The sequence below is a fragment of the Athalia rosae genome, chromosome 7 (genome assembly GCF_917208135.1).
Source record: "Athalia rosae chromosome 7, iyAthRosa1.1, whole genome shotgun sequence".
NCBI classification, from domain to species: domain Eukaryota; kingdom Metazoa; phylum Arthropoda; class Insecta; order Hymenoptera; family Athaliidae; genus Athalia; species Athalia rosae.
In genome coordinates, this window is record NC_064032.1 from 13,465,724 (window position 1) to 13,485,893 (window position 20,170).

General features: G+C 36.9%; 7 protein-coding genes and 2 long non-coding RNA genes across 13 annotated transcripts; 5 read left to right on the top strand and 4 right to left on the bottom strand.

The window, feature by feature from the left end:
- The first annotated feature begins 44 nt into the window (after positions 1 to 44).
- Positions 45 to 1,000, top strand: LOC125501794. Its single transcript, XR_007279455.1, has 3 exons — positions 45 to 201; positions 604 to 689; positions 811 to 1,000. It is a non-coding gene; the product is annotated as an uncharacterized LOC125501794 (long non-coding RNA).
- A 112-nt stretch (positions 1,001 to 1,112) lies between these two features.
- Positions 1,113 to 3,021, bottom strand: LOC105688059 (DNA repair protein XRCC1). Its single transcript, XM_012404089.3, has 2 exons — positions 1,420 to 3,021; positions 1,113 to 1,340 (listed from the first exon to the last, which is right to left on the bottom strand). The coding sequence occupies exons 1-2, from the start codon at positions 2,634 to 2,636 to the stop codon at positions 1,214 to 1,216; spliced, it is 1,344 nt and encodes a 447-aa protein (XP_012259512.2). The 5' UTR covers positions 2,637 to 3,021; the 3' UTR covers positions 1,113 to 1,213.
- Positions 3,022 to 3,123: 102 nt separating this feature from the next.
- Positions 3,124 to 8,928, top strand: LOC105688062 (MOB kinase activator 1B). Of its 2 annotated transcripts, XR_007279454.1 has the most exons (6): positions 3,124 to 3,619; positions 4,281 to 4,447; positions 4,879 to 5,106; positions 5,189 to 5,352; positions 5,438 to 5,562; positions 5,637 to 8,928. XR_007279454.1 is itself a non-coding variant. In XM_012404095.4 (5 exons), the coding sequence occupies exons 1-5, from the start codon at positions 3,606 to 3,608 to the stop codon at positions 5,715 to 5,717; spliced, it is 654 nt and encodes a 217-aa protein (XP_012259518.1). In that variant the 5' UTR covers positions 3,133 to 3,605; the 3' UTR covers positions 5,718 to 8,928. The 2 variants fall into 2 exon arrangements, 1 of the variants encoding a protein (XP_012259518.1); XM_012404095.4 differs by lacking the exon at positions 5,438 to 5,562 and having other exon boundaries at positions 3,133 to 3,619.
- A 117-nt stretch (positions 8,929 to 9,045) lies between these two features.
- Positions 9,046 to 10,317, top strand: LOC125501792 (sodium- and chloride-dependent GABA transporter 2-like). The gene is made up of 4 exons (XM_048658618.1): positions 9,046 to 9,336; positions 9,446 to 9,668; positions 9,742 to 9,903; positions 10,018 to 10,317. Exons 1-4 carry the CDS (start codon positions 9,108 to 9,110, stop codon positions 10,124 to 10,126), a joined length of 723 nt encoding a protein of 240 aa, XP_048514575.1. The 5' UTR covers positions 9,046 to 9,107; the 3' UTR covers positions 10,127 to 10,317.
- Positions 10,318 to 10,644: 327 nt separating this feature from the next.
- LOC110117124 lies at positions 10,645 to 13,284 on the top strand. Its single transcript, XM_048658604.1, has 8 exons — positions 10,645 to 10,851; positions 10,946 to 11,074; positions 11,130 to 11,221; positions 11,318 to 11,426; positions 11,496 to 11,639; positions 11,715 to 11,929; positions 12,028 to 12,256; positions 12,315 to 13,284. Exons 1-8 carry the CDS (start codon positions 10,780 to 10,782, stop codon positions 13,116 to 13,118), a joined length of 1,794 nt encoding a protein of 597 aa, XP_048514561.1. The 5' UTR covers positions 10,645 to 10,779; the 3' UTR covers positions 13,119 to 13,284.
- On the bottom strand, positions 13,268 to 15,852 carry LOC105688061 (F-box only protein 6-like). 2 transcript variants are annotated; one of them, XM_012404093.3, is made up of 4 exons: positions 15,046 to 15,852; positions 14,136 to 14,700; positions 13,903 to 14,046; positions 13,268 to 13,811 (listed from the first exon to the last, which is right to left on the bottom strand). In XM_012404093.3, coding segments are annotated over exons 1-4 (951 nt in total). In that variant the 5' UTR covers positions 15,048 to 15,852; the 3' UTR covers positions 13,268 to 13,571. The 2 variants fall into 2 exon arrangements, with proteins under 2 accessions (XP_012259516.2, XP_012259517.2); XM_012404094.3 differs by having other exon boundaries at positions 14,927 to 15,852.
- An 84-nt stretch (positions 15,853 to 15,936) lies between these two features.
- Positions 15,937 to 18,097, top strand: LOC105688058. 3 transcript variants are annotated; one of them, XM_020853579.2, is made up of 7 exons: positions 15,937 to 16,268; positions 16,376 to 16,650; positions 16,738 to 16,992; positions 17,092 to 17,344; positions 17,410 to 17,478; positions 17,645 to 17,734; positions 17,808 to 18,097. In XM_020853579.2, the coding sequence occupies exons 1-7, from the start codon at positions 15,951 to 15,953 to the stop codon at positions 17,916 to 17,918; spliced, it is 1,371 nt and encodes a 456-aa protein (XP_020709238.2). In that variant the 5' UTR covers positions 15,937 to 15,950; the 3' UTR covers positions 17,919 to 18,097. The 3 variants fall into 3 exon arrangements, with proteins under 3 accessions (XP_020709238.2, XP_020709237.2, XP_012259509.2); XM_020853578.2 differs by having other exon boundaries at positions 17,645 to 18,097; XM_012404086.3 differs by having other exon boundaries at positions 16,738 to 16,923; positions 17,645 to 18,097.
- On the bottom strand, positions 16,058 to 17,234 carry LOC125501797. The gene is made up of 3 exons (XR_007279459.1): positions 16,964 to 17,234; positions 16,397 to 16,909; positions 16,058 to 16,185 (listed from the first exon to the last, which is right to left on the bottom strand). It is a non-coding gene; the product is annotated as an uncharacterized LOC125501797 (long non-coding RNA).
- Positions 18,013 to 20,061, bottom strand: LOC105688057 (2-(3-amino-3-carboxypropyl)histidine synthase subunit 2). Its single transcript, XM_012404084.3, has 4 exons — positions 19,757 to 20,061; positions 19,216 to 19,549; positions 18,661 to 19,139; positions 18,013 to 18,546 (listed from the first exon to the last, which is right to left on the bottom strand). Exons 1-4 carry the CDS (start codon positions 19,910 to 19,912, stop codon positions 18,094 to 18,096), a joined length of 1,422 nt encoding a protein of 473 aa, XP_012259507.2. The 5' UTR covers positions 19,913 to 20,061; the 3' UTR covers positions 18,013 to 18,093.
- Positions 20,062 to 20,170: the final 109 nt, after the last annotated feature.

A 20,170-nucleotide genomic window follows, 5' to 3' on the forward strand; every position in this document is an offset into this window, starting at 1 on the left:
CATGTCGATTTTGCTTTGTCGCGGCGGATGTCAACAGCTTGCTTAAAGTGGCAAGAAGGTGAGTTCCGGATCCGGCTGAATTGCTTGGTCTCTTTCATATTGGACCTAGTCGCGAGTGCAGCTCGTCGTTCGTGGATCCGAATCTATCGGAAAATACTGGGTTGATCTAGTTTTGTCAACCTCTAGAAAATGAGGGCAAAGGTGTGTATAAACATTAAACAGTATTATTTTCCACTGCTTTCATTTCATATATTATTATTCAACTAAAATCCGTAACTGGTATTTTGTCACGCTAACCTCCAATGCCATTTTATTTCGTTACCCCTTGAATTTTCTCGTGCATTGCTCGCGGTTCATCAATATCAAAGTAGCAGCCACGAAACCCTAGTGACGATAATACTGGTCGATATACCTTTAAATTTGTACATTTCGGGAATTCGTTCCTGTATTCGTGGACCAAATTCAACGCGTCGCATACACAACACGTTTATGTCTATACCCAAAGCAACGCCGGTGTTCGTTTATTTCTATCAAATATACCATGACCAGAACGTGGCATTTTGTACCATTTCGTATTCTACATAATAATTTGTCGAATTACAGTGGCGTAAGAAGCGGATGCGCAGGCTGAAACGTAAAAGGAGGAAGATGCGTGCAAGGTCGAAATAAGTCATTCAACCATGGCATTCGTAAGTTCCCTTATTATTAATCCACTTTGAATAGTATTTCTCATTAGCCAGACCCTGATTTGGCATTGGATACTCGTGATAGTTGTAATATTTTACTAATGAAACAATTCTTTACTTTCAGCTGAAACATGGATAACTTACAATAATACTTGATATATTGTAAAGTTGTCAAAATTAGAGCAATAAGAATTCCACACCACTACATCCGTGTGTTTATCCAAGTTCTGAAATGTAACAATGTTATCGGTGCCAGGTAAACCAAATTGAAACCAGATCATCTCAATTGGTATAATAAAACTACTGACTTGAAATATTTCATAAAAGTTGAATTACCTTCCTTCACAGCCCTGATTCTTCTCCTTTCCCTCAGTCCTGAAATTTGCAAGGTTGTGACAATTGTAACCTTAAGTAATGGTCCATTAATAAATTTACTTGTTTTTTAATTGAAGAAAGTTTGTACAATTCGAATGTGCAGTATCGGAGGTATTGAAAGAGTTACAAAAATAAATATATTCGAAATTTTTTTATGGGCAATCTGTGTCTGGATCTGTATCCTGATCGTATATACAAAATGTTTTGGCTGGTATCTCATCTTCACTGTCTGACTCTTCTTTGTTATTGCTGTCTAATGCATATTGCCTCCATGGAATTCTGAAGAAAACGAAATCATTCATTATGCCCACAATGAGATGTGTAATGATCTTGATATTATTTTGAGTAGCAAAATTACCTGACTTTTTTATCAAAACACTCTTCGACCCATCGGTGAGAGACAATTTTAGCCTTTCCTTTCATCTGATTGTATTTTGGGGTGTTTTTGAAAGCACAAACCAGATGTGTACATCCATGATCTCTCCGATCTGTATCAGCTACATACCTAGCCCCCATTTGGATAGCTTTTCTTCTGATATTATCTCGCTCCGGATTCTTGTATCCACTGAGTGAAAAAACCACACCTTCAAAAATGGCTGTGGGTGCCCTTTTGAGTTTTACAGGCTTTTTTGTAGCTAGTTTCTGTGTGCTTGTGTCCACCACTTCCTTCTCTGGTAGTAACAAGTTGCAAGTCTTACACAAAACATTCTCTTCGTTTCCAAGGCACAAGCAACACTTTGATCTGTCCCCAGTCCCTCCAACTTTTACTTCATCTTTTTTAGAATTTGTCCCAGAGAATTTCATGCATTTAGTTGGTTGCTCATCATTCTTTATCGTAGTATTCTTACTCTCTTCAACTGTGGCCAAATTATTTGATTGTGGGCTTTCCTGGGGTTTAGTCGGAGTGAACAGTGGTCTTTTTCTAGGTGCTACCTCTGATTTGTTGCTCATCGATGCAGCTCTATTATTTGAAATTTGTTGCGCTAGGTCTGCTCTGAAGTTACTGGGCTTGACTCTGAGCTGTTGCAGATATTTTTCCTTAAAACTATCTATACTAATGTCTTTGGAACTTTTAACTTTAAATTTGCCAAAGATATCCAAATTTTCTTCGTCAACTTTGTCATTGGTTGTCAGAATGAGGAACGACAGCCCAAACAGCACCTTGAAATTTGCGGGCTGTTCACAAGTTACTTTTACCCTGTCAAAACTGATTTTCATAATTTCCTGACTAAGTTCTTTCTTTGTAAATATTTGGACCTGATCCCTGAATTTTCCATCTTCTGCATCGTTTGGCTTAATGAATTCATGTCGAATAACGAGTGTCCATTTCTCTGGACTTTCTGAGGTTGCACCTTCGATCAAGACTGTGCAGCATCGGTTATTGCCAATTTCTATGCCTGTTATTGGTATAGGTTCGGCGAGTTTGAGTATTACCTCACATTTCTGTATCCCAGGCTTAGCACATTGCCATATCGAAGCACCCCCAATACTTGAGCCAGACTTGAGTAGATTCGTTGCTGGATAATTGTGGTGTTGTGAGCTGCAGCTTATTATCTCAGCGAACTTGACTTTCATTGCAATGGTATCTTGAGCATGTGAGATTATATAATCGGTTGAATACTGGACAAGCTACGAGCTGTCAAATGACGGGATGCTTTTTCTTCAATTGTATTTTATGTCATCTGACCTATTAGCAACAGCTTGGGCACTCCCAAAATGTCAATGAGGAAGCATAACCTCATATTTACAAATACGCGACGATCGAAACGCAGTTTGCACGTATCGTAGCAGCTTTCCGGATCGGTAACAAGTAGCGGTATCTCGTAGAGATGATATGACGTTAGTTTATTATACTGCGAAAGCTCTGAATTGCTTTATTTCTTCACGATGCGCGAATAACTTCCCTCCCGGTGAAAATTTGAAAAACGGTAAAATAAGTCGCAGTAGTAAGAACTAAAAAGTGACCTCTGTAGTCTAACAATGGGAATGCTCAACCGAAGGCCCGATTTTCATGTGTTTTAACTTGCTGAAAAGCGACAAATGATTGCAAAAATTGTCGGTGAGAACATCCGAAGTAATTCTTTATGTCAGTGCAGTAAGGATATTTACGACACTTTTTAGTGATCCAAGACCATACCTACCGGTTTTCACGCAACAAAAGTTCAGAATTAACCGAATAATTCGACGATCCCCTGTTGAATAGTTAGGCAGAGGAAGAATGACGAATCCCTAAAACGGATGTGACAAATTTCCTCGAATATAAGGATCTGGAATCGCAGTGGGGTAGAATAAAACGGGTAGAACAGTAGTCAGCCGTCATTTGGCTTGCAGTCGACGGATCTCGCGACGAATCAGGGGCAGAGTTTGGAGGGCAGTAGTCGGTGCGGTTGAAGTTGACAAACCCAAAAACATCTGTGGGGATTTAGAGACGTTCCATGTTTATCGCTGTCAAAGTTCCATGCAGAAATCAGGCAGCTTGATATCGGAATAGTGAACAGAATTCTACTAGAATATACACCAGCGGTGAAGAACATCTCTCCAACGATGAGCTTCCTCTTGTAAGTACAAATTTCAAGTACACAAAATGAAGAGAAAGAACGACCTTTTCTTCTACCATGTACTACCATTGCGGAAAAAGGATAAACTATATCGTTGTTAGAAAAGGAGATCGGAATGAAAGAATCATTGCGATAATGGGAGTGACAACACACTATTGTTTGTCAGTCTCACTGTCAAACTGTCCGTTTTTAAATCCCTCCCTTTTTTCGACTATCCTCAACGCCATTCCTGATTATCGTTATAATCGATATTTTATCAACAGGAAAATGCCTTATTCTCTTGATAAGTAGCTCTCTCTAGACAGAGAAAGAAAAGGACAGAGGAAGATCATTTTTAATTGATTCTATTTCATTTCCTTTTATTTCTGCATATAGCTCTTGTTTTTATTTAATCATATTTTATTTTATTTTGTGACCCTCCTGTATCCTCAGTTGCGGTGAGGTATATCCATGGCATAAATATTCTAATCAACCAGTCTCTCTATCTCTCTCACCATTCATTTATCTCTGAATTTTTTCCCCACGTCTGTCTTCCTGATTTGGCCTTGGTATTCCATTCAAAATTCTTATCCCGTTTAACAAATTGAGTTCCCCAATTCATCATTTGATTACTTTTGGGCTCTGATTGAGTCTAACGAAGAACATTGTTTTCTCATGTCAGCGGAAGCCGATCTTCAAAAACTTTCAAGCCAAAAAAAAATATACCGGAGGGTACGCATCAGTATGATTTAATGAAACATGCAGCAGCAACACTAGGCTCAGGTAACTTACGACTGGCAGTGATGCTGCCGGAGGGAGAAGATCTCAATGAATGGGTTGCCGTAAATAGTAAGTCTATATTTTGATGTCATCAAATCAACAAGCTCGCTACATACCTCAATGTTGTTGAAAATGTTCTTTTAACTTTTGCTGATATCAAGTTTTCGAGTACCACATCAATTTTTGCACCAATAAGTATCTTCCAACACCTCTAGATTTCAGATCTTGAGCATCCTATCTTGAGCTAATTATTAACTGAAAATTTATTTCATGCTAAAATCTGGAATGGTATTATAAAAATTCATTTTTCACATCAAATACGAATCAGTGTTTTAATCACTTATCATTGCTTATCAGTTCACAATACAGAATATAAGAATGGCCTGTGGTTAGATATTGCTTCTGCACGATTACGCTTTTGAATATACGTTTCCCTATGATTCAAAGCGATGTGGAAAACAGATTATCATAAAAATAAATATTTGTTCCATGTTTTGCAGCGGTTGATTTTTTCAATCAAATTAATATGCTGTATGGAACAATAACAGAGTTTTGTACGGAAGAAAGCTGTCCTATTATGTCGGCAGGGCCAAAATATGAATATCACTGGGCTGATGGTCATACTGTTAAAAAACCAATCAAGTGTTCCGCCCCAAAATATATCGATTACCTCATGACATGGGTGCAGGATCAATTGGATGACGAGACCTTATTTCCATCTAAAATCGGTTAGTACCTATTAGATTAGAGTTTTTTAGTCAACAGCAGTTTACCCTGGGCTATGTGAAATGAATCTTGTTGTATTCACAGGTGTGCCGTTTCCGAAAAACTTCCTCTCTATTGCCAAAACAATATTGAAGCGCCTGTTCAGAGTTTACGCGCACATTTATCACCAGCATTTCAGCGAAGTAGTTCAACTAGGAGAAGAGGCACATCTCAACACGTCGTTTAAGCATTTCATTTTCTTCGTTCAGGTATGTTACACATTTTTCAAACTTGTGCATTTGATAGATAATTGAATATTGCATTGTATTGCATTGTTCACGCAATTGTTTACAGATTTCTGTTCTGAATAAGTATATACATATTTCAAAAGCAGAGAGCAACTAGAGGGTTGGAGTTCATTATATCGAGTTTTTTCCATCTATTCGATTTCGTACTTGAATCTGATGACCCTTGAAATGGTTAGAAGTTCAGTACGAATTTGAAATAGAAGAGTAGAATTCGGTGACAGGACCAATTTATTTATTTTTTCCAGGAGTTTAATTTGATAGACAGGCGAGAATTAGCCCCGTTGCAAGAGCTAATCGAAAAACTGACTGCGAAAGATGCTCGATGAACATCTATTAGTTCGATCACCGTCTGTGAAGCCTCTCCAAAGAATCTCGTCAATGCTATCTCTGTTAACTATCTATCGTATGATTATGTGTATTGTTTAACTAATCTTGTCATTGCCAAGAAAGTTTTATCCCCCTCACCAATGGGACGTTATTAAAAATTCTCTTTCGTCATACTGGGGTGAATTTAGCGAAGATTAGTGCTTTCCATAAAGAAAATTGTTAACTAATTTCATGCACAGTTAAGAAAAAAATACCACGCCATGTGATTTCGTCTTTAAGCATGGCAGTGTTATATCTGTATTACATCCCAACGCAGTACGTGACAAGAGAGATAGAAATTCACCTATATAGACTCAAATTCATTAAGAATGCTACTGGAATTCTGAAGAAGAATTGATTTGTACTTTTTGTGGATAGATCATTGTTGAATAGATAAATTATTTTGTACGTTATGTCTGTTAGAAATAACAAACCCTCTAGCTTATGGAGCAATTTTTTCTAGAAGCTTTGGTTAGTTCATTTGAAGTTCGAGTCAGTTTCTAGTAAAAGGATGCGCGAAATTACCTGATTTCTCTAGTGATACAAGGGCGATCGAAGAGTCAAGATACGGTGACATTGATGTCAAATTTAATCGTCTGACAATGTGTAGAAAATTTCATTCAACTCGTCACGCTCAAGGACGTGATTTTCAAGTACTTCATCGTTCGACACAGAAGTTAGAGTCAGAAAACGAGCCATGCATTATTTAGTGAAGAGTAAAAATTACCTTGAAATGGTTGCAAGTTTTCTGAGTATCTAAGTAGGAAGTATACGATAGAAGTAGACAAATGTGGAATACGTTGCACCATAACAACCATATGAGGGTATAAATCTAATTTACAATCATAATTTTTACATTAAACGCTTACAGAAAGATCGATTTAATCAAATAATAACTATACAGAACAGGGGCAAATAATCCTTTGAAAGAATAAAAGTAATGAAAGCGGATTATCTATCTCCGTCATCTGTGCAACACACGGTTTATTTATTGATAATTTTACATTGCGTGACTACGATTAACAATGTATTTTACGAATATCTCGGCACGGGCGCTGATTGGACAAATTTGCGCGTTACAACTCCTCGTAAATTGCTTATGCGTTACTATTAGTTGTCTATGTACTGCTGGAGGAGTTTCGAAAGAATTGTTGTTTATTTATTATCAACATCAATTTTTCCCTCCAATAAATAAACTATAGACGGATTGGTAGAGTCCTAAACTGTATTTTAGCAAGGTCCTTCTAATTTGTAAAGTGGGGGTAAAAATCACGTGGGTCTGTCGCTGCTTTTCATAATCTAATCTACGTAAACAGTATGAATGGTTATAACTACATACTTAAAACAACATCCGACTCATTCCACTTAATTTTAGTTATCTGTTCATCGGATATTATTGTATATATTATACAAATTGAAAGCTTAATTGCAGTCTAGAGAAAAAAAAGTGCATACCGTTCTATTGATACCGAATTAATATATTTGCAATGTATTTCGTTTTAATCGCTTTAAAAAATATATCATATTTTTTAGGCATTTACACATTATAATTTAGGAATGAAAAAACCGATTAAACAAAAAAAATAATAATGAACAAACGAACGAATAATGATTTTCTACTTTATTTTTTTAGCATACTAATCAATGACATAGGGTGTTCAATGATTATTACTTTTATTGATCACAATCATTATTGTCATCATAATTTTCAATCATCGTTATTCTAATTCTAATTACTATTTTTATTATTATACTTTGTGATAGAAGACTTGCATGTATGTAAATATCTAATCTTTATTTTATCTCTTATTTTTTGTGTTTAAAGAATGATAATTTATTTATTTGAAAAAAAGGAGATCCTATTCTGTTATGTGTTAGCATACAGACTTTTATTTCGCCCGTTATTTGAGAGTGTAATAATAATAATAACAATAACAACAACAATAATAATAATAACAATATCAACAACAATAATACATGTTATAAGTTTGTACGGAACATGCATGTAAGTACGTCAGACGTAAGTGAAACAAACAGAACTTTTTGCTAACGAAATAGAAAAAAAAAGGATAAAAAAATGGAGAGATTGAAATAAACAGGATACGTGTATTCACAAACATAATACAAACTAATTCAGAGCTTCTTTCTATCCTTGTAACGTAATTTCGAATTGTACGTTGAAAATTCAAAGGAATATGGGGTACGGCTGGCTGATATTTTGTATTGGAAAAAAGCACTGGATTAGTACATAACTATAGAAACTAATATAACCACACAATTTAATCGCTTGTGCATTTGGTACTTAGATTGCAGGCTAAATAGCTGAGATTTAAATGTAATTATCAGCACACTAACGGTAAGAGTATGAAGATTTTCAATCGATAGGAAAGTATATTCACCATAATATCCATACATACCTGTATTCAAATATAAAACTGTCTATTCTTATTATAAAAATTGTAACGCTATTTTGTTTCGTTGCGACGCTAAAATAGCACGAGATGAATCATTTGAGATTTTTATTAAGTTTTTTTTTTCTCCCAAGTCAATCAGTAGTCTATTTTTAATACATTGTATTCAGTATAAAGTTCCAGAGCATAATTTTGTCGTTGTTGACAGCATGTCGTTGACAAATGAAGAATATTTCTTTGTTTAGTTTTCATACCTATGGCTGAATTGCCGTAGTTGGAATCTTACACGTATTATACCTCCACCTGCTATGTATAACTCGGATTGGTGCAAAGATTCGTTTTGTGGTATTCTGAAATTGATCGGACAAAAGATGATCGAATGTAAATTATTTATTTTCTTACTGTAGTACTCCCGGAAGTTGCAATTTTGAGGAAACTTTAGTCACTTAGGTCATGATACGTATCTGAAGAAACACTTACTAGGTTCCTGTTTTCTCATTAATTTATGAAATCCTGAAGTATGTCTAACTTTTAATATTAATATGTATCATCGTCACCGCAAAAGTATTTATTTTCATTAAATTGAATTTTACGTCACAGTTTTTATATACTTTCTGTATAACAGAAAAAGTAAAAGGGAGAATACAAAATATTACAATAAAAAACGATTTGACTCATGTTGCGAATTTAGCTATAGAATTTATGCAATGTAAATAGTATTTTCTCATGTGAAATAAATGAATGAAACTATCTAACTATACACCAAGACAGCATGTCAATTTTCCTAGCACCCTAGGATTCTACCATATACGACAATTGACAGCCGCAGAAAAATTTTTCAACAGGTACCCAAATGTCACTGAGTCATGTTATTTAGCAAAACTTTTTTGTGCAGGATAACAATTCTGTTTCCAAAGTTGATGTAGTAGAGGATCCACTATGTCTGCAAGTATAATGTATGCGCGGAGGTGGTTCGAACAGCTCACAACAATGGAAGAGCAAATATTTCGAAAGACTATAAAATCAGCAGACGTTAACAAGATAGAGGATCACCATAAATCACAAGCTCTCCACTGGAACTTTTCTGACCTCCTCCTAATCATGTCCTGTTTCCAACTTGATTTGATATATCTTTGCAACATGCATTACATCTTCAAGAACGATCTCAGTAGGTGGTGACAACGTTGACTTATTCTTTCTTCTCCTTTTACGAGTTGAGCTCACTGAATGCATTTTGTTGTCTAATTATTATTGGTGTTTTAATTTTGTCTTGACAGATCCAAGCTTCTTGCAAAGTATAATCATGTATGGAACGTGGGGCATAGGTTTGGTGTACATGGAACTTTTCGTCGGGCAGTACGTTCAACGCTCTTGCCTCTATTTGAAACACATGTCGCCTTTAACCTGCTCTACTATTGGCTATGGCATGCTGTTGACCATGTACTGTTTCTGTATAGCTGCCGTTAGTCGTTTAGCTGACAGCTACATGTTTCTTTTTAGGTAAAGACAAGGTCATACATATTAGTTTTGTTGGTTGGATATATCTGGTCAAATGCCAGAATTATTTTAATAGATCGTTTGGTCCGGAACTACCCTGGATGATGTGTCCCGAGGGAGCAAGTACAGAGACATGCATCGACAGAGCAGTCTTTATGAAATGTTACTTAGAGGACAAGCAGAAGGATTGTTATCCAAATATTAAACCAGAGCTCTTATCAAGTGCAATATATTACAAGTTGGTAATCTTTTAGCATTCTCAAAACACTCGATGCACTCGTTATTCATGTTCTAAAAGGTAATAATAGTCCAAGTGTACTATTACCAATTTTTTGTTATTAATTGGTTACAGAGCCAGAAATTCGTTCTCTGGAAATGCGATTCTTTTACTATGTGCCTGGCTCACAATCTACATTGCAATGAAACGAAATCTTAGCGACACACGTATTGTACGTAACTGATTGAAATTACCAAATTCTTGATTCAAGTTCTGATTTTGATTATTCTCCAGATGGTGAAGAGGTTGCTATTGATTGCGTTAGTTCTGTTTTTATGTCTTTTGGCACCATTGTTGAATTACGTTAGACTTGGCCTCTCTGTTGCACCATTTTTCAGTTTGAGGCACACTGCGCTGTTGCGTCTTGAGGTAATTTTAACAATTGCTATGAAAATCCCATTCATAATCATAGCACCCATCCCGCAGACATGGACAATATCCTTCAAGGATTTCCTAAGGGATCATGCGATAGTTCGGGGTGGATATCAGCTGATTGGCAGGCACATCACACCTGGGCCAACAGCTGTTAATCTGACAATATGTTGCTGTGCACTAACTTATGTCATCACTATATTTTGTCAGATATTTTCAACAGGCATATTGGGGATTTTCATATTTTACTTGAAAATCATTAACGTTGATCAGGCTCTGTACTTTCCAGGCAAGAATGTATAGACATTCTAAAATTTCTAGTATACTAAAGGCATGTTATTACCAATTATTTTTCTATGGTACTCTGAATTCCTAGACAGATCTCTCAAATGAGAGCACCAATTTTATGATACCTCTCTTGCAGGGTATGACAAGCTCTTCAACTTCTATCCATTTGCATTTGGAATGCTTGCAGTCCGGCAAGCCTGGAGCTTGGTTTACTTTTTGCTGATCTTGCTTTTGTCAATATCGTACACGGTGTGGTTTTAGAAGCTCGCAGTCACTATCATTTTTCTTTTGAGTACTCTAACAAATCGAACCAAAAACATAAGTATAGTTGACATATTTACAGGTAGTTGGTATAGCAGTTCTCGAAGAAAGCATATATGACGATTTTCCAGTGATGATACGGTATCGTAGCTACATCAGAGTCATCCTCTGTATTCTTGGATTCCTGATCGGTGTCAGCGACAATCTCTTGGTCGGTATACTGTGGATTTCATAATTCAGTAAATTGTAATAGCACTTCCGTTTAGACGGGTTCAAGCAGTTACAATGATGATATCACGCTACAATTTGGGCACTGGTTAACAATCGTCCTGGTCTTTGTCCTTACATTCAGCATAGGGTAAGAACTTTTGCCATTATACTTTCATCAGTATTCAGTTGCTTACTAAAGATGAGACTAAATTCATATGACTGTTCTCTCTGATGATGCAAAAAGGTACGTTTATGGCACACAGCGATTCTCCGATGACATAAACTTTTTGAATGTAAGTCAGCCTGCTACATTTTGGAAAATATGTTGGAAGAGTTGTCCTTTTGGCATTCTGGTAAGACAGTGCTCAGGACATTTTAATTGTTTATCTCATGGTTAGTAAAACATGGCTTTAATAATGTAGATTTTAATTGGAAAGGAGATAATTGCCATAAAATTTTCTCTCAAAAATGTCGCCGAAATTACATCAAGCATTGCTTACGCGCTCGTTCTCACCATGGCAGTTTTTCGTCTACTACACTTAATCGTCATGTCCATCAAGGCAAGAGTAGGTGCCATGATTCTACTTTAAACATTGAATTACATGTAATATCTAGAATAACACTTTTATTTTTATGGCAAGAATGTCACAGGCATGTTGTTTCAAGCTACGCCACAATGGGGACCTCCAGATCAGGAGGATCGTAGAATTCGCAACACTTACAACCCCAGGGAAGAAACCAGGTACTGGCGGAGAAATAATCTCTGCACACACCGTTGCCTTATAAATAATAAGTTGATCAAGACCATCGTCGCCCAAGAGGTAGCCTCCAGGGTCAGGACACAAGACAAAGACGTGTACGTTAATGCTCACGACTCTATTTTTCAATGTTGAGTCACAATGACTTAGCTTGACATTAGATACGACTGATGAACATGTATTGAAATCTTTTTAGGTTGCACAAGGATTTCTCCAAAGTTATGGCCCAGTCAAAACAAAATCAGGCCATTTTTGCCATTGAAAAGGTCTCAAGTACTGAGCTTGAGGCCTTTGAGGAAGAAGTGGAGCAGAAAATAAAGTTTCTCGAAAAGACAAGAGAGATAGCGGCCAAGCTACGTAGCCAATCTATTTCACCAAAAAATCAGATGAAGGCTATAGAATCTACAGATGCTTTAGACCAACGAGTGAGTTCACGGTGCTAGTTTATTACTACTATATCAGGCTCATTTAACTTTTGCATAGATCGAGGAAATTGTTCGGCAAGCAGAGCAGAAGGCTCAATTAGAAAATAGAAATGATAAGAAGACAGAACAGAAAACATTTTCTAAAACAAGACATAAACAGATGCCAACATTTGTGCCAAAAGATACACCAAGACCAAGAAAGCAAGTTCTGAAAACTAGACTACCAGTGGAACGTAAGAGCATTGGGGAAAAACAACTGGCTAACATTCACACCTACACAGTTCAGATTCCAGATTTTAACTTGAACCCATTAAAAAGAGCCCACCCCCAATCAGCATTCATGAAGAGCACTCCAAGACTCGAGGTTGTAAAAATGCTAAAGGAACCAAATCAGAATACTGCACCTGTTTTGAACAAATTGCATGTAATAGCTCCTGTACTTTCCCTGCTGGCTGGATCTTCCAAGTCAACACCCACCAGTTTGTCACAAAGAAAGTTTGCCGGAGTGGGGCCAAAACCAGTAGAGTCCCATTTTCCACCAAAAATGCCCTTGAATTCATCACTTTTGTCTGTATTGACTCCTGAGCTGGGGTCATCCGCTACATCTTCAAGTACTTTGACAAAGGAAGCTGGATCATCTTGTTGCCAAATTCAGAACATTCGTGAAACTGAGAAAACGAATATGACTTTTGAGTCACTACCACTTCAAATTCCCTCGATATCAGAAAGTTTGGAAAGCTTCTTGGATTGTTCAGAACTTCACTTATTGAACCACGACTTGGTCCTACGGGATATCATATATTCAGTTCACCCGCAATTAATATCAAATGAGGTAACACCTGCATGTCATGAGATGCCTTGAACTCCTGTGTAAGGTTGATGACTCATCATTTGGGTTTTTCAAGTTTAGTGTTATTTTACTGCAACAGTAATTACCTACTCTACTTTGGGTTTACTCAAGAAATAATATAAATATTGTGAGAGGTATGTAAGTGACATCAAACTCGGTAGTAACTTTTCGAAAAATCAATAAAAAACTTTATTACTATGATGTTATACTTGACAATTAAAGCTCGCTAGGGCGATACTACAAGCCAACCTTTCCTACCACTAAGTTTGCACTCCTTATCACTTTCTCAACCTGGGACTCCCAAATTGATTGTTGTTCCCCAGATAAATTGACACTCGTCGTTAAAACACATTTACACGCGCACTATTTAACATCATTATATATAATTTGTTTTGTACAATTTATTAACAATCAGCAGATTCCCGCTGCTTCAGGACTGTGCCTAGAGAAAAACAAAATGGAACGCTAATGATCATTTTCAAGAGATTCTGCAGATTCGGCATTAAGGACATGTGTAGAAGATTGACCCAGCAACGGAACGGACGGTTTTTTAGTTGGTTTATAAGATTTTGGTAAATTTACTTTGACGCAGGCACCAGCCATTTTACTACCATAATGGCCAGCCCAAAAGCTTCTGTCCATACCTCCGTGATAAAAAACCACCTTCCTCAGACCAGGTCCATAATTGGTAAACTCGTGTTCCACCTTAGAGGTTTGATAAAATCATATCAGTACCACAAAATTAAAGAAAAACAAATTTCTAAATATCTGGGTACCACAAGTATCTGTTCCTTACATGAAGCCAAATATTTTGTTTTTCTTCCTCAAGAGAATCACGGAATGCAAAGGTATCTAAGACTTTTGCATCTTTGTCGATTAATTTTGCTGAACATTCATATATTGCCGGACAATCCCATCGGCAGCAGTACCACTCGCTTATCTATATTTATAACAGTATATGATAAATGAATCGATAATGACAGGAATTCAAGGGTTGAAAAATAACCAACGAATAGTGAAAATATTTACTGTGATCGGCGGTTGAATATTATCCAGTATTTGTGGTAGCATCCCTTCAGCAATTAGGTCGACAGTTTGTTCTTTGCTGCAGCTACCATACGAGGTTACAAAGCAATATTGTTTACCTTCAAAGACTGGATCTGAAAGTGGCATAACCGGGGCACCCAGTGGAGGACATTCAATTTTCCATAGATCTCCTCCCTCGCTCCGTATCCTCCAATGTTTCTTCAATCCATCTTTTCCAGAATGATTCTTGATTAAATTTTTTTCCATAGATTTTTTTGAACATATAACGTAGTAAAAAAACCATGGCATCTGTGTGTCAAACTGTAATAGCCTCCCTATCACTGCCTCGGCTTTTTTTTTCCATACATAAGTTTGAAGCGACGAATGCCAACGCTTACAAACCAGCTGACAATTCAATAAGGTCTTGGAGTCCGTGTACAGTAATATCTGATTCAACACTTCCTCTGGAATATATTTGTCGTTTATCACCAAACCATTTTCACTGTTTTCGTCGAATTCAACTCTTCCACTCGATATCAACCCTTGCAGTTGCCCCATTTCGTACGACCTGAAAAGTAATCTTTTCATTGGATCATTGTATTTCTGGCAGTAAGGATAATTATCAATGGATTTGGTCAATAACAAAACCTAATTCAGAGCAGCTCAACATATTTCAAAAATAAATTACGTGAATAAAACCACAATTGGAATTAAGCACCCTAACAATAATCAGTGAAAATAGAGCGGAGATCAAAGATCATTGATTTATGGTGAACTTGATAATTTCTCATAACCTGCAATTGTTGATTAAATTTGATGGTTGTCTTCTGACGAACGGACGAAATGTAACATGCAGAAATCAACGTAAGTTCCCTATGGAATGAAGAAATATTTAAATAACTATATGACTCACATAATGTGATGACAACCGCTAGGCTATGAGCTAATCGTCTGGAACAGAATAAATAACTCTGCACTTCGATTCGCACATACACATCATCGACCGACGACCACTTGTGCATTAACGCAAATCTGACACATGCTCGATTGCAAGATGGAGCGATTGGTCATTGGGGCGTGCTAAATTGTTAGGGTACAATTCAGTGGCTAAATTAGAGATCATTGGTATGTACATACGTACCCCGTACCCTGAATTCGTTGCCCGTACCATAGCCCGCCCCATACCGTGAGTGATGGGGTTCAAACTTTTCAAGTGAACAAGTGAACAAAATGCTGACAGATTCAGATCTTCTTGAATCTGCTCAGCTGCTTGGGAAGTAACGATTTTGACTGCATTACAAATACAAAATAATATGAACAATTATTAATATGAATGATTACAAGTTATTATCACAATATTAGTACAAATGGATCAATTAGCTGAGAGCATCCAATATATTAGAAATTCTGGAATGTGAAATAAAAGCCCCAATCGACCCCAATTTGTCAAAGGGTCACATCATGTTTGAACTAGCTGAATAGCAGAAATGCAGCTAAAATATATCAATTAAGTGAACAAATACTTGGCACTAATTATTTCTCCTCCAGGGTAAAGGGATGAAATATTTTATGAAATGTGACGTACCATCTGATGCATCCTATGTTTGAGAGCCTTGGTTTGCATTGGATGAATTATTGAGTAATTGGAGGAACCGAAAGTGATAATCAATAGATTAGGAACACTTTGCTCATTCCCTAATGAAAACATAAATATTTCTAGTATCTACAGGAGTTAATATCTGATGATAAACAAATGTATGACAACAGTCAGGAGCCTTTCACAGATCCAACAACGCTTATTATTGGTCATTATAAACCATGCTCTGTTACCAACCAAAAACTTTTCTTGAATCCATAAATCCATTGTTTTACATCAACTTTTTGATGGGAATGGTCACTCTTCCGCGACGAAATCGAGGTTGTTTGTTACATTCGTTAGCAATTTTCTTTACAATTTCGGTGAACTTTGGAAATGTGGTGTCGACTTACATTGGCAGTCGGGACTTGATAGAGGCTGCGCGTGATGGGATGTTTGTGTCCTCATTGAACATAGCTGTAAATTCGTTCATTGTAGTGATTTTGACAAATTCTTTTCATACTATGATCGCTCCAGTCTTGGTCGGCCTCCAAAATAAAGTAATTATGAAAAAATTGTAAAGAATTGTATAATATCTGATGTTTCCTTCAGGTATTTCGATGTTGTGTCAGATTAATACAAGTTATTACAATTGATATGTGTACAGGCACTGACAGAATATTCCCACCTGATACTAATATTGGATGAGAAATTTAAGATGATCTTTGGAGTTGAAGTTCAGAAAGAACATCGGCGACGCTTTGTCCGTTTGTGTTTCCAAATTGCAGGGATCAAGCTTATTACATTTTGTGTAGGCCTTGTGAACGGCAATATGCTCCTTGAGGATGGAATTTCAGTGAGTAATTCCATCATTATAAAAACCATGTTCCAACCGATATCTGTTATCATCATATTGAACTTGAACTTTTGGACTCTGCTAGGGTATGTTACCTATTTAAAACCATTATCTCATAACTACCAAATATAACGGTCATGCTGTTTGATTGATTTTCGTGTTTCGTTGCTTAGATATGTTGGAGAAAAATTGCGAGATTTGAATGTTGGTTTGTTGCGACTAACAGAGTCAACAACTTGTTTTTATCCCAGAGGGAATGAGCAGATCGACATATCTAGCAATGTTGCAGCATTGGAATCTCCAATATGGGATGTAGAAAATTTGATGAATGATAAACGCTACTTCCTGAAAGAAATTAGGTCAGTAGTTTGTGTTGCAAGTTTTACTAATGTGACTTACCGGTACTGGGGAGCTTTGGTAAAATGCAGGTAGATAATCTCCAATGAGCTGATATCATTAAGTCTAGAACCTCAAGCTCGCTAGTCCTGCGGATTGAAAATACAAGGTCTGTATTGTTATTCAACCAGAAAAGTTCATTTGGAACTCTGCAAGCTGTCCCAAGAAATCAACAATTGTTTTGGGGTGCAAAATCTTCTGGCAGCAGGAACATCGTTTGTCATAGTAACGGGATTATTGTATACGATTTACGCAGCCCTAGCATTTCCACGATCTTCAATTCCCAATCTAACTACTTTTCTGGTTGTCGTATGTCTTTGGATAAAAATTTACTCCCTCAGAATTTGGATGATTACACACATCTGCTGGAGTGTTAACAATGAGGTAATTGAAAGCTGGTAGTTTTCGACTCGGCGTACTCAAAGAACATAAATATCTGGATGTTTCAGGCTGAAAGAACTGGAGCAATCATTTATGGTTTTTTAAAAGTAAACCATGATTACCAGCTTAGGCAAGAGGTTTGTATATTCAGATCAGATTGAATTTTTGCTAAAGATATGTCGAAATCACATACGTGGAATCACATTCTTTTGCTTCAATTAGTGAATACTTTTTAAAATGAAAGTATATTTGAGTTTGAGGCGACGCAAACAATTTAGAATCACCTTGACCTCTTTACTACAGATGAAGAACTTCTCACTGCAAGTGGTACAGTTCTCCATACGTTTCAATGCTTGTGGATTCATCCCTCTAGATCACACGTTGATCCAGGGAGTGAGTGAATTTATTGTTCGTGTCATAATCATTGAACATTTTAGACTGTTTCTGTATTGTTCGATAATTACAGGTGATCGCATCTATAACAACTTACCTAGTGATCCTTATTCAGATGAGTTCCATACCCAGCAACATTTCCCACCTCACCTCTAATTCTTCAGCCAATCATACCAGCGTTTGAATTGTGACAAAATACAAACGAATGGCAACAGCAAGATACTCTGATACCATGGATCGTCACTTTTGAGGTAGTGAAAATAGTAGCGTAGTTGACATAGATTACAAGTACTTTATCTTTTGCAAAGGCATACTCATATAGTAAATGTATATATAAAAAAAAGACCTATGATGGTTGATTAATCTTCTTTTCTGATTAGTTCGCTGTCATAGCCAACCGGTAGACCGTCACGACCCTTTGATACAGTCTGTACTGGGTCTTTTCCTAATCTTTGTTCTAATCCTTGCCAACTCCTGTTAAGTAAGTAATTTGCTCCATCTTTTCCTACAGCAACGGTACCAGCCGATTTCGATACCAATTCGCCCATACCATTTACCGAGTGTATGTCATTGGTCAAATTCCGGATTCCTCCAGAAATTAGGGAGACGTCAGATTCAGCAGAACTCTTGAATGGGACATAACTGAGCCCTGTCGCGAGGATTTGTTGAAAATCTATGCAATACTGCGTGGAATAATCCCGCGACGAATTGAAGGCTAGTTCAACTTCAAAGGGTGTCAACATTGGTTTATAAAAGTCTCTTGAATCATACACGAGGTTCTCTGGGCAAGCTATCACTACAAAGGCATCCATCTGTAATAGAGCATAAATGATCAAGAATGCTGACTAAAAATCTACTTGATCAAATCGAGTTGAAAATGCAGGAGACCGATTGGAATAGATAATATTGATGAGCAATATATTAACCTCGGGAAAATTTGCTAGTTTTGCTGGACTTGGTTTACCCACGCAAACGATGTAGCTCTTTATGTTTTTCAATTTCAACGCCCTTTTGACTGCTGCAATGGATTCTAGATAATTTTTTATGCCTAACGTTGCGGCCACTATGCCTACGACATGTGCATCCTTCAATTTTTCAACCAGATATCTTCGTCTTTTTAACCACAATGAATTACCAGCTGTCAACTCTACAATATTTTTGTTATCGAAATGACTCCAGGATTTTGCTTGTATTCCCATAGCCAAATTATTTGATGTCTTCCCATCTGGTCCTAGGAAAATAGCCCTGTAATCCTCTATGCTGTCGCCAGGTTTTAGGTTGTAACTTCTACCAAGTACGGAACTAGCCTCTTCGCCACAGTCTGTATATTCTACGTTGGAGGTACAATTCAACTTTGAAAGAGTTAAATTTTTATATTCAGTTCTTAAACTGTCGTAAATCGATCCTGTGACAAACAACGATATTAGCCATTTTCACTATGACAAGCAATCTTTTCAAAAAGTCAGTAGATATATATATACCTATTACATGGGCGTAGCTGACATCATAGAAAAACAAAATGTTTTCATCTTTGTTTTGAAAATATTTATGAAACTTGTTGCAGAATAACTGTGTATCAAGGTGGCTTTTTGGTAAGATGTGAAGAACCGGGAGTCTAGAAGTTCCACTGAGACAAGCATGGCCAAAATGTATGATACCATCTGCATTAACGTGCTGCGCTGTTACCTCATCCACACAACAGCTACCATATGAAGAATCCCCAAGAATAAAAATCTTTTTATCTACAAGCTTCTCTAAACGTAATGCTATTTCCACAGAGTCTGGCAAAAGATGGTCGGGAAATTGTAGGCATATCTGTAAGTTGAAGCAAATAAGTGAGTTTATCAATTCATGATTTTTTTTCTCTTGAATGCACAGGTATTTTCCTGCAAAGAATGTATTCTGAACGATTCACGATTTGCGCAGAGAATACATATTCGTACAAACTCACTTCATCGTCAATCAAAAGTTATCGCACATGATAATGCATGGGCTTTTATTTTGAAACAAAGCAAACTTAACCTTTTCCAAAGAATTCACGATGATCCAATCAACGCATTTCTTCAAATCATATTCCGCTTCTAAATTAAATGGTAATGTTTTTGTCGGTTGTCCATCAATTTCGGCAACTCTTTCAATTACTGCAGATGCACTGCTACTGAACTCGGCGGCAGGCATTGGGGAGTCCGAGTTGGTCGGAGTGCAAATGAAACTCTTGAATCCGTTGACAGTCCCAGCATACCTACTGATTTCTATTATAGTATACTAGCATACCAATACAAGAGTAGAATTATGGAGGTTAGAGTATGTCGGAAATGTCAGATTTTTATAAATAATCTTTTGTTTCATTTTTTACAAAATGGCGGCGTTGGCAGGGGGTAGAGGCTAGAGACCCTCAACGTATCAGTGCTGAACGTGCACACAAAGCAAATGTCA